This window comes from Balaenoptera borealis, assembly GCF_965194805.1.
Source record: "Balaenoptera borealis genome assembly, chromosome: 5".
NCBI classification, from domain to species: Eukaryota; Metazoa; Chordata; class Mammalia; order Artiodactyla; family Balaenopteridae; genus Balaenoptera; species Balaenoptera borealis.
In genome coordinates, this window is record NC_138862.1 from 95,601,401 (window position 1) to 95,618,135 (window position 16,735).

General features: G+C 38.7%; 1 protein-coding gene across 4 annotated transcripts in view; it reads left to right on the top strand.

Moving 5' to 3' along the window:
- Window positions 1–16,735, top strand: part of TNIK (TRAF2 and NCK interacting kinase) — a 406,336-nt gene that overhangs the window by 341,008 nt on the left and 48,593 nt on the right. For all 4 annotated transcript variants that reach the window (XM_082393876.1, XM_082393877.1, XM_082393878.1 and 1 more), the window contains 2 exons: window positions 7,558–7,797; window positions 10,236–10,342. In XM_082393876.1, coding sequence (XP_082250002.1) covers window positions 7,558–7,797; window positions 10,236–10,342 — 347 coding nt within the window. The remainder of the gene's footprint in view (window positions 1–7,557; window positions 7,798–10,235; window positions 10,343–16,735) is intronic.

The following is a 16,735-nucleotide window of genomic DNA, read 5'->3' on the forward strand; positions in this document are numbered from 1 at the left end:
AACTGGAGTTTAAGAGTAGATACAATCAAGGAGTCTTGGTTTTTAAGTTTGCCTTTAGTATATGAGGTCCAAGATTTTTCAGTACCAGCCAGCTTGGCACTTGTTTTTTTATTTGTATATAATGAGTCCAGGCCTAACCTTCCATGGGGTACTTTTTTTTTTTTAATAGAAATCATGCCAATTATAAACCATGGTTATAAGCAGACTCAGTTTGCAACCATAACTGCTGCAAATTTCAAGGTTTTTTTAAATTAAATTTAATTTTTTTTTTACAGCAGGTTCTTATTAGTTATCCATTTTATACATATTAGTGTATACAGGTTAATCCCAATCTCCCAATTCATCCCACCACCACCATCCCCACCCCCCCCGCTTTCTCCCCTTGGTGTCCATACGTTTGTTCTCTACATCTGTGTCTCAATTTCTGCCCTGCAATCGGTTCATCTGTACCATTTTTCTAGGTTCCACATATATGCATTAATATACGATATTTGTTTTTCTCTTTCTGACTTACTTCACTCTGTATGACAGTCTCTAGATCCATCCACCTCTCTCCAAATGACCCAATTTCGTTCCTTTTTGTGGCTGAGTAATATTCCATTGTATATATGTGCCACTTCTTCTTTATCCATTTGTCTGTCAATGGGCATCTAGGTTGCTTCCATGACCTGGCTATTGAAAACAGTGCCGCAATGAACATTGGGGTGCATGTGTCTTTTTGAATTATGGTTTTCTCTGGGTATATGCCCAGTAGTGGGATTGCTGGGTCATATGGTAATTCTATTTTTAGTTTTTTAAGGAACCTCCATACTGTTCTCCATAGTGGCTGTATCAATTTACATTCCCACCAACAGTGCAAGAGGGTTCCCTTTGCTCCACACCCTCTCCAGCATTTGTTGTTTGTAGATTTTCTGATGATGCCCATTCTAACAGGTGTGAGGTGATACCTCATTGTAGTTTTGATTTTCATTTCTCTAATAATTAGTGATGGTGAGCAGCTTTTCATGTGCTTCTTGGCCATCTGTATGTCTTCTTTGGAGAAATGTCTATTTAGGTCTTCTGCCCACTTTTGGATTGGGGTGTTTGTTTTTTTAATATTGAGCTGCATGAGCTGTTTATATATTTTGGAGATTAATCCTTTGTCCATTGATTCGTTTGCAAATATTTTCTCCCATTCTGAGGGTTGTCTTTTCATCTTGTTTGTAGTTTCCTTTGCTTTGCAAAAGCTTTGAAGTCTCATTAGGTCCCATTTGTTTATTTTTGTTTTTATTTCCATTACTCTAGGAGGTGGATCAAAAAAGATCTTGCTGTGATTTATGTCAAAGTGTGTTCTTCCTATGTTTTCCTCTAAGAATCTTATAGTGTCCAGTCTTACATTTAGGTCTCTAATCCATTTTGAGTTTATTTTTGTGTATGGTGTTAAGGAGTGTTCTAATTTCATTCTTTTACATGTAGCTGTCCAGTTTTCCCAGCACCACTTATTGAAGAGACTGTCTTTTCTCCATTGTATATCCTTGCCTCCTTTGTCTTAGATTACTTGATCATAGGTGCTTGGGTTTATCTCTGGGCTTTCTATCCTGTTCCATTGATCTGTATTTCTGCTATTGTGCCAGTACCATATTGTCTTGATTACTGTAGCTTTGTAGTATAGTCTGAAGTCAGGGAGTGTGATTCCTCCAGCTCTCCTTTTTTTCCTCAAGACTGCTTTGGCTATTCGGGGTCTTTTGTGTCTCCATACAAATTTTAAGATTTTTTGTTCTAGTTCTGTAAAAAATGCCATTGGTAATTTGATAGGGATTGCATTGAACCTGTAGATTGCTTTGGGTAGTATAGTCATTTTCACAATATTGATTCTTCCAATCCAAGAACATGGTATATCTCTCCATCTGTTGGTATCATCTTTAATTTCTTTCATCAGTGTCTTATAGTTTTCTGCATACAGGTCTTTTGTCTCCCTAGGTAGGTTTATTCCTAGGTATTTTATTCTTTTTGTTGCAATGGAAAATAGGAGTGTTTCCTTAATTTCTCTTTCAGATTTTTCATCATTAGTGTATAGGAATGTAAGAGATTTCTGTGCATTAATTTTGTATCCTGCAACTTTACCAAATTCATTGATTAGCTCTAGTAGTTTTCTGGTGGCATCTTTACGATTCTCTATGTATAGTATCATGTCATCTGCAAACAGTGACAGTTTTACTTCTTCTTTTCCAGTTTATATTCCTTTTATTTCTTTTTCTTCTCTGACTGCCGTGACTAGGACTTCCAAAACTATGTTGAATAATATTGGTGAGAGTGGACATCCTTGTCTTATTCCTGATCTTAGAGGAAATGCTTTCAGTTTTTCACCATTGAGAATGATGTTTGCTGTGGGTTTGTCATATATGGCTTTTATTATGTTGAGGTAGGTTCGCTCTATGCCCACTTTCTGGAGAGTTTTTATCAGAAATCGGTGTTGAATTTTGTCAAAAGCTTTTTCTGCATCTATTTAGATGATCACATGGTTTTTCTTCTTCAATTTGTTAATATGGTGTATCACATTGATCAATTTGCATATACTGAAGAATCCTTGCATCCCTGGGATAAATCCCACTTGATCGTAGTGTATGATTCTTTTAATGTGTTGTTGGGTTCTGTTTGCTAGTATTTTGTTGAGGATTTTTGCATCTATATTCGTCAGTGATATTGGTCTGTAATTTTCTTTTTTTGTAGTATCTTTGTCTGGTTTTGATATCAGGGTGATGGTGGCCTCATAGAATGAGTTTGGGAGTGTTCCTTCCTCTGCAATTTTTTGGAAGAGTTTGAGAAGGATGGGTGTTATCTCTTCTCTAAATGTTTGATAGAATTCACCTGTGAAGCCATCTGGTCCTGCACTTTTATTTGTTGGAGGATTTTTAATCACAGTTTCAATTTCATTACTTGTGATTGGTCTGTTCATATTTTCTATTTCTTCCTGGTTCAGTCTTGGAAGGTTATACCTTTCTAAGAATTTGTCCATTTCTTCCAGGTTGTCCATTTTATTGGCATAGAGTTGCTTGTAGTAGTCTCTTAGGATGCTTTGTATTTCTGCGGTGTCTGTTGTAACTTCTCCTTTTTCATTTCTAATTTTATTGATTTGAGTCCTCTCCTTCTTTTTCTTGATGAGTCTGGCTAATGGTTTATCAATTTTGTTTATCTTCTCAAAGAACCAGCTTTTAGTTTTATTGATCTTTGCTATTGTTTTCTTTGTTTCTATTTCATTTATTTCTCCTCTGATCTTTATGATTTCTTTCCTTCTGCTAACTTTGGGTTTTGTTTGTTCTTCTTTCTCTAGTTCCTTTAGGTGTAAGGTTAGATTGTTTATTTGAGATTTTTCTTGTTTCTTGAGGTAGGCTTGCATTGCTATAAACTTCCCTCTTAGAACTACTTTTGCTGCATCCCATAGGTTTTGGATCGTCGTGTTTTCATTGTCCTTTGTCTCTAGGTATTTTTTGATTTCCTCTTTGATTTCTTCAGTGATCTTTTGGTTATTTAGTAACATATTGCTTAGCCTCCATGTGTTTGTGTTTTTTACGGTTTTTTTCCCTATAATTGATTTCTAATCTCATAGCATTGTGGTCAGAAAAGATGCTTGATATGATTTCAATTTTGTTAAGTTTACTGAGGCTTGATTTGTGACCCAAGATGTGATCTATCCTGGAGAATGTTCTGTGCGCACTAGAGAAGAAAGTGTAATCTGCTGTTTTTGGATGGAATGTCCTATAAATATCAATTAAACCTATCTGGTCTATTGTGTCATTTAAAGCTTGTGTTTCCTTATCAATTTTCTGTTTGGATGATCTGTCCATTGGTGTAAGTGAGGTGTTAAATTCCCTCACTGTTACTGTGTTACTTTCGATTTCCTCTTTTATGGCTGTTAGCAGTTGCCTTATGTATTGAGGTGCTCCTATGTTGGGTGCATATATATTTATAATTGCTATATCTTCTTCTTGGATTGATCCCTTGATCATTATGTAGTGTCCTTCTTTGTCTCTTGTAACATTCTTTATTTTAAAGTCTATTTTATCTGCTATGAGTATTGCTACTCCAGCTTTCTTTTAATTTCCATTTGCATTTAATATCTTTTTCCATCCCCTCACTTTCAGTCTGTATGTGTCCCTAGGTCTGAAGTGGGTCTCTTGCAGACAGCATATATATGGGTCTTGTTTTTGTATCCATCCAGCGAGCCTGTGTCTTTTGGTTGGAACATTTAATCCATTCATGTTTAAGGTAATTATCGATGTGTATGTTCCTATTACCATATTCTTAATTGTTTTGGGTTTGTTTTTATAGGTCCTTTTCTTCTCTTGCGTTTCCCACTTAGAGAAGTTCCTTTAGCATTTGTTGTAGAGCTGGTTTGGTGGTGCTGAATTCTCTTAGCTTTTGCTTGTCTGTAAAGCTTTTGATTTCTCCATCGAATCTGAATGAGATCCTTGCCAGGTAGAGTAATCTTGGTTGTAGGTTCTTCCCTTTCATCACTTTAAATATGTCATGCCACTCCCTTCTGGCTTGTAGAGTTTCTGCTGAGAAATCAGCTGTTAACTTTATGGGAGTTCCCTTGTATGTTATTTTTCGTTTTTCCCTTGCTGCTTTCAATAATTTTCTTTGTCTTTTATTTTTGCCAATTTGATTACTATGTGTCTCGGTGTGTTTCTCCTTGGGTTTATCCTGTATGGGACTCTCTGCACTTCCTGGACTTGGGTGGCTATTTCCTTTTCCATGTTAGGGAAATTTTCAACTATAATCTCTTCAAATATTTGCTCACGTCCTTCTGGGACCCCTATAATGTGAATGTTGTTGCGTTTAATGTTGTCCCAGAGGTCTCTTAGGCTCTCTTCATTTCTTTTCATTCTTTTTTCTTTATTCTGTTCCGCAGCAGTGAATTCCACCATTCTGTCTTCCAGGTCACTTATCCATTCTTCTGCCTCAGTTACTCTGCTATTGATTCCTTCTAGTGTATTTTTCATTTCAGTTATTGTATTGTTCATCTCTGTTTGTTCTTTAATTCTTCTAGATCTTTGTTAAACATTTCTTGCATCTTCTTGATCTTTGCCTCCATTCTTTTTCCAGGATGAGGTCCTGGATTATCTTCACTGTCATTATTCTGAATGGAATTCTTTTTCTGGAAGGTTGCCTATCTGCACTTCATTTAGTTGTTTTTCTGGGGTTTTATCTTGTTCCTTCATCTGGTACATAGCCCTCTGCCTTTTCATCTTGTCTGTCTTTCTGTGAATGTGGTTTTTGTTCCACAGGCTGCAAGAATGTAGTTCTTCTTGCTTCTGCTGTCTACCCTCTGGTGGATGAGGCTATCTAAGAGGCTTGTCCATGGGGTACATTTTTATAGAAACTTCTCTTTTAACACACAAACTTCCTCTTTAAAAAGCCCCTAACTTTGACCTTTTAGGGTACTTTTGCCCTGTAAAAGGGGGAAGTAGAGGGAAAACTTATGAAACTCTATTGAAGTGACTAGGAAATGAAAATGTAGATATCCTGTGACAGCTAATTGGATTAAACATTCTTCAGGAGCTTCAATTATTGTTTTTATTTTGAGTGCTCTTTTAAAGTAGGTTTGTGTTTTGTACTACATTTTTAAGAAGTTATTTTATTGAAGTATAGTTGATTTACAATGTTGTGTTAGTTTCTGTTTTACAGCAAAGTGATTCAGTTAAACATAAATATATTACATTCTTTTCATATTCTTTTCCATTATGGTTTATCACAGGATACTGAATATAGTTCCCTGTGCTATACAGTAGGACCTTGTTGTTTATCCATTCTATACATGATAGTTCGCATCTGTTAATCTCAAACTCCCAATCCGTTCCTTCCCCAACCCCCTCCGCCTTTGCAACCACAAGTCTGTTCTCAATGTCTGTGAGTCTGTTTCATAGATAAGTTCATTTTTGTCATATTTTAGATTCCACATATAAGTGATACCTTATTGTATTTGTCTTTCTCTTTCTGACTTACTTCACTTTGTATGATAATCTCTGGGTCCATCTATGTTGCTGCAAATGGCAATCTTTTATTCTTTTTTATGGCTGAGTAATATTCCATTGTATATATGTACCACATCTTCTTTATCCATTCCTCTGTCGATGGACATTTAGGTTGCTTCCATGTCGTGGCTGTTGTAAACAGTGCTGCTGTGAACACTGGGGTGCATGTACTACATATTTGTAAGATAGGCTTTGTTTTCATATTAATACTTAATATATTGAATGATATTTACCCTTAATATAAATTTGATTGGTTACAGTTCTATTCTGGTTGAAGCATAACATTCCACTGAACTGGACTTTGAGAATTTCCTCTGAACCATAATGAATAACATTGCAGGTTTCAGACCCAGGATGGTCTGAAGAGGCTGGGACAGGGCTGCTCCAGGGATAAGACCTCAAGGGCAAGAGGAACGGGGCCAGGCTGGTGGAGCAGGGCTGTAGAAATGCTCCCCAGCAGTCTGGGCACTGAGATTTCAATCCAAAGAGGGTCTGGTAGGTCCCTTGTACAAAGCAGATACTAGATTAATGTTTGTGGAATTCACAGTTTAATTTAGAAGGTACTCTAGATGTTTTCCCAGCCAAGATTGACTGAGCACCTTCACATGCCAGGCACAGTGCTAGACTCTGAGATAGGAGGTCAGACATGGCTCTTGTCTCTGAGGAGCTTACCTCTGTGATGGAGGGGGACTCAGGCTCACATGAGCACAAACAGTGAAGTGTGAACAGTGCTAATGGTAAAGGGTACTCTGAACTCTAGATGTTCATGGTTTGTCTTAAAAAGCCACACTTCTGCCTAAAGACTACATTTCTTCCCTGCATGAAGAACATCAACACATGCCAAATTGTGAGACTTCCACAACTCTAAAAGAAACGTCCTGGTGTCGAGAGATATATAATATCCTAGCTGGTAAGAGCCAGTTCACCAGAAAGCAGGATAGTGTAGCAGTTAGGCTGTGGGGTTACAATACCGGAACTACAATTAAGCGTATGTGTGGGTTACAATCCAGGCTCTGGCACATATTAACTGTGAAATCTAGGTTGTTACTTACCCTCTCTAATCCTTACATTCTCATGAGTAAAATGAGGAAGATAATTGTGTCCATCTCATGGTGGATTTAGTGAGTTCACAAGAAGTAAGATGTTCAGAGCAATTCTTGTTTCACAGAGCACTCTCTGAAGTCAAAGTTAGGAGGTTGAAAGGAGGAAGTTTGTAACATTAGAAGAGAAGTGCTCGTAAATATATTGTATTGCTGCTCAATAAATGTTCACTAAAAATCATTATCATGACACTTATTTCACTGACTTCTTAGCAGTCCCAAGTCAATCATTTAACTCTTTGCCAGGAACCCTGGTGCAGCCCTCCAACTCTAAATGGGAAATTCGGGAGGGCTTTGAAAAGCATGCTGCAGAGAACTGTGATGGGCTCTGTGTACTCCGTTTCTTTCTCCCTAAAATTTTATTTTCCCTTCCCCTGAGTGAGGTCCTAGCTGATCTGCTTTTTCTTCTAATAACACTGCTGTGATGTTGGTTTGATGCTTAGATCCCACATCTGGTAGCTGTGAAATCCCAGGGACCTGCCTTGACCGCCTCCCAGTCGGTGCACGAGCAGCCCACGAAGGGCCTCTCTGGGTTTCAGGAGGCCCTGAACGTGAGCTCTCACCGTGTGGAGATGCCGCGCCAGAACTCGGATCCCACCTCTGAAAACCCGCCTCTCCCCACTCGCATCGAGAAGTTTGACCGAAGCTCTTGGTTACGACAGGAAGAAGACATTCCACCAAAGGTAATATTACTGGGGTTTTTATCGACATCACTATCATCGTCATCATTGTTTGTTATTATTATTATTATTATTACTATTACTGTTACTGTTATCATTGTTATTACCCCTGTTCCAGACCATTCATAGTATTGAAGAACCTGGCACCAAAGCACCGTCCCTTCTCACGTTTGTTTTGGTCCCTCCTCATTCCCAAGCTAAGACTTGGAGTGTCGTTTATCATTTCTGATCTCCATTTTCCCCAAAGAAATGGAGGCTCAGGTAGACTGAATGACTTGGAAGCATATATCCTGTATCCAGAATTAGAACTCGCAACCCCAAGCATTCCAAACTGTTCTTTTAACTATCCATCTTAAGAAATAGAATAATATGGATATTTTCATCGATGACTTAATCTATGTCTAGACAAATTTAAAATTTCCAGATTAAAAAGTAAAGAATTTTTTTATTCCTATTTTTAATAACCCAAAGTGAAAACAGGTTTCAAATGTCCAGAAGATAGTAATGCTCTTAGAATATTTTAGTTGGTTCCATTTAAGGAAAGCTCCTTCTAGGCCAGGTTATAATTTAATTCCAGCCTTAATTGATTACTGAGGATTAAACTCTAGGGTAAAATGACCAGCCATTCCACTGGTTTGGTTTCATTTGTTTTGTTTTTGCCTATACCAAGTTGTTGTACATTCCAAAAAATGTCCTAAAACGTGGCCATGCATCTCACTACAGACAACCTGGAAATATCAAAATACTGTAGAAATTTTTGCATCAGATTCTTCCCAGTTCAGGATTCCCCTTTCTCCTGAACTCAGCATAAGAGCTATGACAAATAGAATGTCCCACAATTTCCGGAAATCGATGCCATTGTTGATTCCAGAAAAAAATAAGACCTTTTTACCCAATGATTTTCAAATATTTTTCCTCATCTTCCTCTCAGAAGGATATTATACCAGGATTTCCATTATTTTGAAAATGAAATTAGCTGATAATGGCTCTTTTGTTGTTGTTCTCATCTTGTGGAAGCAGAGATGCCATCAGAAAAAGTTATTTATGGAGCAGAGTTCAATCTGGAAAATAGGATGGGCAGAGGAGCAGACAGGAGAGCTGGGGAAACATTTGACATTATTGGTCCGCTCTCTAAAAACACGCAGGCACACACTTATAACTCTGGGAGAAAAAATTGAGACCAATACAAAGATTTTAGGTTTTAATAATTCATTAGACTCTCTCTCTCTACAACTATTTCAGTTGACCAAGTGCAAAAGGAAAAATAGTGATAGTAATATTTAATTTGAGCAGGTGGGAACACTGATTTGGTTATTCTGCTTCACTTCACTGACTCATCTTTCTAGGTCTTTATCTTAAAATGTATTATAATAACCATTAAGATCCGTATTAGTGTTAAATATCATTTAATATACTAAACATAATATTAAAACAAAGCATAATTTAAAAATACCTAGTACAAAACATAAACCTACTTTAAAAGGGCCTCCAAAAATAAATAAAAGTTGAAGCAGCTGATGAATGTGTAGCCCAACCAGCTGTCACAGGAGATGTACATTTTCATTTCCTAGTCACTTTTCATAAAGTAAGTTTTTCCTCTACTCTCCCCTCATGTTGGACTCCTTTGGTGCACTTACCAGTATTTGATTTCATTAGAGAATGTTTCATAACATGAGGCATACTTGAATTCTACCTTAGGCCCTTGACAGATAAGCTAATGATACGTTTTCCTACTGTACCTCACAGTCTGACTGATATTCACATAGTTTTTTGAAGACCTTCTAGTATTTTCAGTATTAGTCCTGTTTTGTATTACGTTTGCAAATTGACCTTCCAAAGTTCAGAGTTGGCGGTTTGTTTTTAATTAGAAATTGCAAGTTGATTAGGAAGGGGAACCGTTCAGGATCTACTGCAGTAGTTTTTCTGAGCTCACTAACATGTGGCTTATGTCCTAAGTTCTAGCCTGATACCCTAATTTCTCACCAGATTTCATAATTTCCTTACCTGTTTATCAGTTGTATTGTGAGTTAAAAATGGAACTCGGTTTATCTGGATGTCTCATCAGATGCAATTTCCAATGATCAGCTGAGTTAATGATACCCCAGAGAAATTTCTGATATCCACCACTCTTGTGCAAACGAAGGAAATCAATTATTTTAGCCCAGTGAATCAAAATAATTCGCTTGGTCTGTTTCTAAATTTGTTTTTAAAATTGAGCACTTTGTACTCCCTAATGGTGGCTGAAATGTGCCTCATTGCCTTTCGTTTGATTTTGTTTAGGGAGTTAAATATTTCTTTGAGAAATGCAAGATGTTTCTTTCCTGTTTCTGATAGTTCTGTATCTCCTGGCAGATCTTAGGAAAGGAGTAGGCTGCTTTTCAGGCAGAATCCTGCAGAAGCTATTTTATGGAAAATATTTCTGAATTCTGGTTTTCTTTCAGGTGCCTCAAAGAACAACTTCTATATCCCCAGCATTAGCGAGAAAGAATTCTCCTGGAAACGGTAGTGCTCTGGGACCCCGACTAGGATCTCAACCCATCAGAGCAAGGTAAGGGAAGGAAGATGGGTAAGTTGAAGGGAGAAGTCCCCACCTACCATTGTCATTGTTGCTTTCCTAAAAAAATGTCTTTGTTCTTTTTTCACTTCAGAGGCATGTTGGCTGTCCACCCAGACTGTAAGCTTTGGTGGACCAGACACATGTCTTTTATTCTTCAGTAGCCTTTCACAGAAATCAGTGTACAGTGAGGGCTCATGAATGAACGAGTCAATGAATCACAGAGTCAACGAATGAATCAGCCCAGAATCCAACCAGGTTTACCTTACTTGGCAGTTTTGTAAATGTGGGAGGAAGACTACACATAGAAGTCTGGGTGCAGCGCCCCTGACCGTTACTTCAGAGACCATTTCATGAAGCCAGCCAAACAAAATGGCCTGATCTGAGATGATTTTAGCTTCAGGTCAAGAAATGTGCCGTGGGAGCTATTGAGACAGTACAAAGTAATTGCCAAAGAAATGGTGTAGCCACCAGCTGCAGAACTTCCCTAGTTTGGCAAATTACAGAAGAACTAGTTCTCATGAGGAAATCACCTCTGGCATTAAGGAACGTCACTGAAATACCGTGATGTTCCCACTGTTGCTCTGTGCTCTCCTAGAATTTTCTACCAACCCTGTGTATTCCTACAGTCAGGAAGTTGCATCCACCTACTGGTTGGTGTCGAGGTCTCAAGAGAAGAAGCTGGAAAATAAACAATATCCTTACAGTATCGGAGCAGATTTTATGTGGTAACAGATGCTGTTTGCTGCTATAGTTCATCAAGCTTCCCTCAGATTTTTCATGAAGAGTACACTCCTTTTTAGGATCAACTGAAATAGCAAATGGCCTCTGCTGAGACTATAAAAAGGAACTGGGCAGGCTGTTTTATCCGTCTTCATTGTGTTCATAAGAGGACTCTTGCTAGTCAAAGAGAAGGAGAAGGGCTTCCCTGGTGGCGCAGTGGTTGAGAATCTGCCTGCCAATGCAGGAGACACGGGTTCGAGCCCTGGTCTGGGAAGATCCCACATGCTGCGGAGCAACTGGGCCCGTGAGCCACAGCTACTGAGCCTGCGCTTCTGGAGCCTGTGCTCCGCAACAAGAGAGGCCGCGATAGTGAGAGACCCGCGCACCGCGATGAAGAGTGGCCCCCGCTTGCCACAACTAGAGAAACGAAGACCCAACACAGCCAAAAATAAATAAATAAATAAATAAAATAGGTTGCCGTTTTAAAAAAACAAAAGAGAAGGAGAGACTGAAAATGAAGGTTATGACTATTTGTACAGATCCTAAAATATGGAATGCTTTTGATCATAAAGCTTTCATTTTCCTCTTCCCATGAAAAGCCTTAGGAAGGGGTCAGTCCATAAGTAAGATGGAACTGCACTAAAAACATTCATCCCTTGAGGGCAAAGAAGCTAGCTCATCTGAGTGGAGTTGCCAATGAGCAATTTTTGTCCAGTGACTCGTCAGGTTCACGCTGAGCTGGTGCTGTGAGCAGCTGAGGAAGCCTGGAGCAGACTGTGACCAGGGAGCCAAAGGAATGTCAGCCTGGATTGCCGGCCTGAACTTTAACAGTCCCCCTCTTCGAGCAGTGATAAGCCCCCAATTATCAGTGCTTCTTGCTCATTTGAACCCTGCCTTCAAGGCTGTGTTCATTAGATCAGTTGTTTAGAATTTTAGTTGCTATAGATCAAGCATCATTTCAACTTTAAATCTTTTTCCCTCTCTCAACCATAAAGAAAGAGAACTGTCATTCTATACCCAAATAAAAAGCAACTCTTTGTGCCCTCTGAAATGTTATTTTAATGACATTAAGGCCCTAAGATAACTGGTGTTTGATGGTCAGTGGTTTGCAAAACATGTGCTTTTCCCTTGGAACCTCTTAAACATTGTACTTTTTACAAAGAATGCAGACCTTGTGAAGACAGCTAATGTTTTTCTGCTTACAGAGAAGGTAGAGAGGAAGTGAGCTAAGAGGTAATAATTACTTACCTGCAATGAAAGTCAGAGGCATCGCAGGGGAGGGGGAGGATGGAGAATCCCTATCTCTGCCTTGTGGAACAATCTGCCCAGCAAGCCTGTCCCTTGCTGTCACGTATCTCTAAGTGACCAGCATTTAAGATGTGAATCAGACTTTGCAACTCTAGATTGGATTGCATTTTAAAACGTTTTGGGATTTGGCATATTTACTGTGCTAGAGATGGCTTTAGTTCACCTTTGTTGCATAATAAAGCGTGCCAAGACATAGTGGCCTGAGATAGTAACGATTTATTATTGCTCACGATTCTGTGGGTTGGCTGCAAAGTTGTTCCGCTGGTCTCACCTGGGCTCGCTTATGCAGCTGCACTGAGCTGATAGGTCAGCTGTACCTTCACGTGGTCTTTCATCCTGGGCTTCTTGACTGTTTGGTGATTTCAGGACAACATCCCAAGAGGGAAAGCCCCAATACACAAGCACTTTTGAAGCCTTTGCTTCTATCATCTTTACTGATGTCCCATTGGCAACCACAAGTCACACGGCCAAGCCCAGAGTCAGTGTGTAAAGGAAATACACAGGGGCACAGACAATGGGAGACGTGATTCACGGGCGGTGGGAGCGGAGTGGGAGGGAGGCTGTTACTGAACTTAGAGACTGTCTTATTTTCTATTGGTTCTAATAAAGTCCTCATAGTTATTTTTGTACCATTTGTCAGACAACTGCCCATCCGTAAAGCCATAAAAAACAGGGTTGCTTTTAAATATTTTGTCCTTTGCAATACTGTATAGACTCCCAAATGCCTTATACTGCCTTAAATGTCAAGGTGAACAGTTGAGTTTAAATCATGATTTGATTTGTTCATTTTTTAAACTTCTGCTTTAAAACCTTCCATGCACTTTAACATTTAACTTTGATTCATGTGTTCTTTTAAAGCACATTAAAATTTGATTAGACAAGTACAGAGTATGAAAAGATTTAAATTAATCCAGTAACACCCAGTCAAAACCCAATGACTAAATGCTTAATTTCAAAAAATAATTCTCCATCCCATCCCAAACCTGTCTTCTTATGGCTTGTTTGTTCTCATTTGCTATGTCATCAAAGAACAAAGTAAAATGAATTTTGGTGGGCAGCCAGTTAATTATAGACTTGGCCCTAGTATTTAGGCCAAGAAATCACTTTGTAGTCCTAATTTTCTGTTTTGACTTTTTTATATGACTCAAGTAAATGGAATAATTTTCACTTTACTGTGTGTTTTATAGACCAAACAGCATTCTCTGCAGGATGGCAAATGTCTGAGCTAAAAGTTAGCATTTAAAGAAATCTATATGAATGTTTTCACGTTTTTACACATTTGGATCTGAGTAGGCTCAGTTAACATATGAACAAGGAAAATCTGTTATTTCATGGAATTCTTCTGAAATTGATCCCCTCTAAGAGCATTTATCTCAGCCCCCTTGGCCCCTAGGCCAGGCTAAATTACAACATAATAAGGAAGAGAAAAATATGAACAGTGTGACATTTTCTCAAAACACTCATATTTTACCAAAAAAGCAAATAAGGTAGAAACGCATTTTAAAGGTTTCCCTCTTTCTATGTGTGGTTACATAGAAACTAAACACTTCTTTCAGACTCCAGCAGCAAAAATAGCACCCTATTAAGATCGGCGACCACACTGGTTAGCTCCAGTTGGAGGGGACTTGTACTAACAAGGCCCAGGTCGGGGATTTAATGCCCATGGGATCCAATTAACTTCACACTGAAAGAGGCCCTTGAGCCCCAGTCAGAGATGCAGGTTCTTCCCGGCTGGTTCTGCTGATGCCCAGGCCACTCTTTTATGCCAGGACAATCCTGGCCTGGGTCTTATCATCTAACATGGCAGCAGCCTCCTATCTGGTCAGCCTGCCTCCGTCCTGACCAGTCATTCATAAGCCGGCCCTGGGAGGCCCATGTTCTCTGCCAGACTTTAAGGCCATTGCTGCATAAGCCGCCCATTTCTTCTGATGACCCACTCTCCCAGGGTTTCCTAACGCAGATTTGGTACCCAGTCAGGATGGCGTCCTCTTTACATCAACAAGCGCCAGGAAAACCCCAGTCGATGTCTGCTCACACTCTTCCCCCACCCCTCTGAAGCCTAATCAAGTCCTGTCTCCTTCCTGACACCACTGTTGACCGCTCCAGGCTGCATGCCTTGTTTCCTAAACTCCAACACCATTTGCAGATGCTCGCACAACATATGGAGTTTTGCCTTGCTGGCTGTTGTCTCCACTGCACCTGTCTCATCTCTAGGATTATGTTGTACCTTGACTGTCTGCCCTGTGACCTGTACTCTCCTCCATCCCTCAAACTGGTCCACTGGTCTCACAAAGCAGGTATTTAATAGAAAGGTTTTGGTTAAATGATCAAAGGAGTGCTGTATTTGAGCAAAGAGCTGGATCCTGCTGCCACACCACAGCTGCCAGGGAAAATACTCAGAACTCACTGAACTGTATTCTTTTCATAGATTTTTTTTTCATACAAAGAACACTACATTACATCTCCACAAAATGAGAGCAACCACCAAGAAACCCTAGTATGCCCATCACCCTTGACCCGTAATATAATTTTTAGAAAAAATATTTTTAGAATTTATTAATTATACATAAATAATTCTTGACCACTACTGTTTAATGAAAGAGGACAGTGGGGAAGAATTCATTATTTGGGAATGAAAGGAGATAGGATTGTTTCTTTTTGAAAAAAAAAATGAAAAATTTGAAAGGTGGCATATTGCAGAAGTATCACACATTTATCATTTTAGGTATTCTCCAAACAGGAGGGAGGGTATTTCCATTATGGATCCAAATCTATTTCAATCAATTAAATGCTAGCAGTTTTCACAAAAATAATTACTACTCAAAGGAGTGCCATAAAAACATCAAGAATTTTTTAAGTTTTCCTTAAGTTTACCAACACTCACTTCTGCAGTCAGTTTTACTGTTAGGTTGACTTAGCAACCCCTTTACCATAAAAAATTTAAGAGGTGAATATTGTCATAAATTCTACATTTGTATGATCAAAATTAATAAATTATGAGGACATATTTTATTTTCACATGTTTTCCAGGACCACCAGCATGTCTTCTAATAACCCAATATTTAAGAATTTTTGCAACTCGACCAAATATTTTCGCCAAGTACGTTACTGCAAAGCAAGACTCTTGTGTTTTCAGAAAGAAATTATTTGCTTTTGTTGCTGCTTTAATGATGCCATTTTGTGGCCAGATTTTAACAGACCAAACCGCAAGTGTCTCAAGGGAAGGGACCGTATTATTTTCACATTTATACATGAAGCATCTGACACCCAACACAGTGCAGAGTACCTGTTACCCACTTGATACTCCTGAAATGGGCAGAGCAAAAGGAAAGCATAGAATTACATTTTTTTAATAACATCTTTATTGGAGTATAATTGCTTTACAATGGTGTGTTAGTTTCTGCTGTATAACAAAGTGAATCAGCTACATGTATACATATATCCCCGTATCTCCTCCCTCTCGCGTCTCCCTCCCACCCTCCCTATCCCACCCCTCTAGGTGGTCACAAAGCACCGAGCTGATCTCCCTGTGCTATGCGGCTGCTTCCCACTAGCTATCTATTTTACATTTGGTAGTGTATATATGTCCATGCCACTCTCTCACTTCGTCCCAGCTTCCCCTTCCCCCTCCCCGTGTCCTCAAGTCCATTCTCTACATCTGCATCTTTATTCCTGTCCTGCCCCTAGGTTCTTCAGAACCTTTTTTTTTTTTTAATTCCATATATATGTGTTAGCATATGGTATTTGTTTTTCTCTTTCTGACTTACTTCACTTAATTTTTAAAAACTGCACTAAAACAACAAAATACAATTTTTTACAAATTAGTTAGCTGTTCCTAATAAAGCCTGGTAAGAATTCAGTGAGATGGATTGTCTCATACAGTTCAGTGAAAACTGGCAGTATGTTTATACATTCACATACGTATATATGTGCACATACATACCTAAGTTCATGCCCTTCCACCCAAGAATTCCAGTTCTAGGAGAGATGTGATTGTGAATATTTGTATGCATCTAGATGGTTATTTCACTGTTATGTATAATAGCAATGTATTGGAAGCGCCTAACAATAGAAGAATGGTTGAACTAATTTATCTATATAATGGAATACTATGCAGCTATTATTGTTTTTAGAAGCATAAGAAGCTGCTCACAATGCAGTCTAAAGGGGAAAAAAGCAAGATGCAAAATTGAATATACAGTGTGCTTCCATACATACAAAAGAAGAAAGACTAGAAGATAATATTCCATCCAGTAAAATATAGTTGAATATCTCGATTCAGAGGTTGCATACATTGCTTCCTTATTTTTACCTTGTAATATTTTCAAGTGTTTTACAATGAGAATAGGAAAAGGG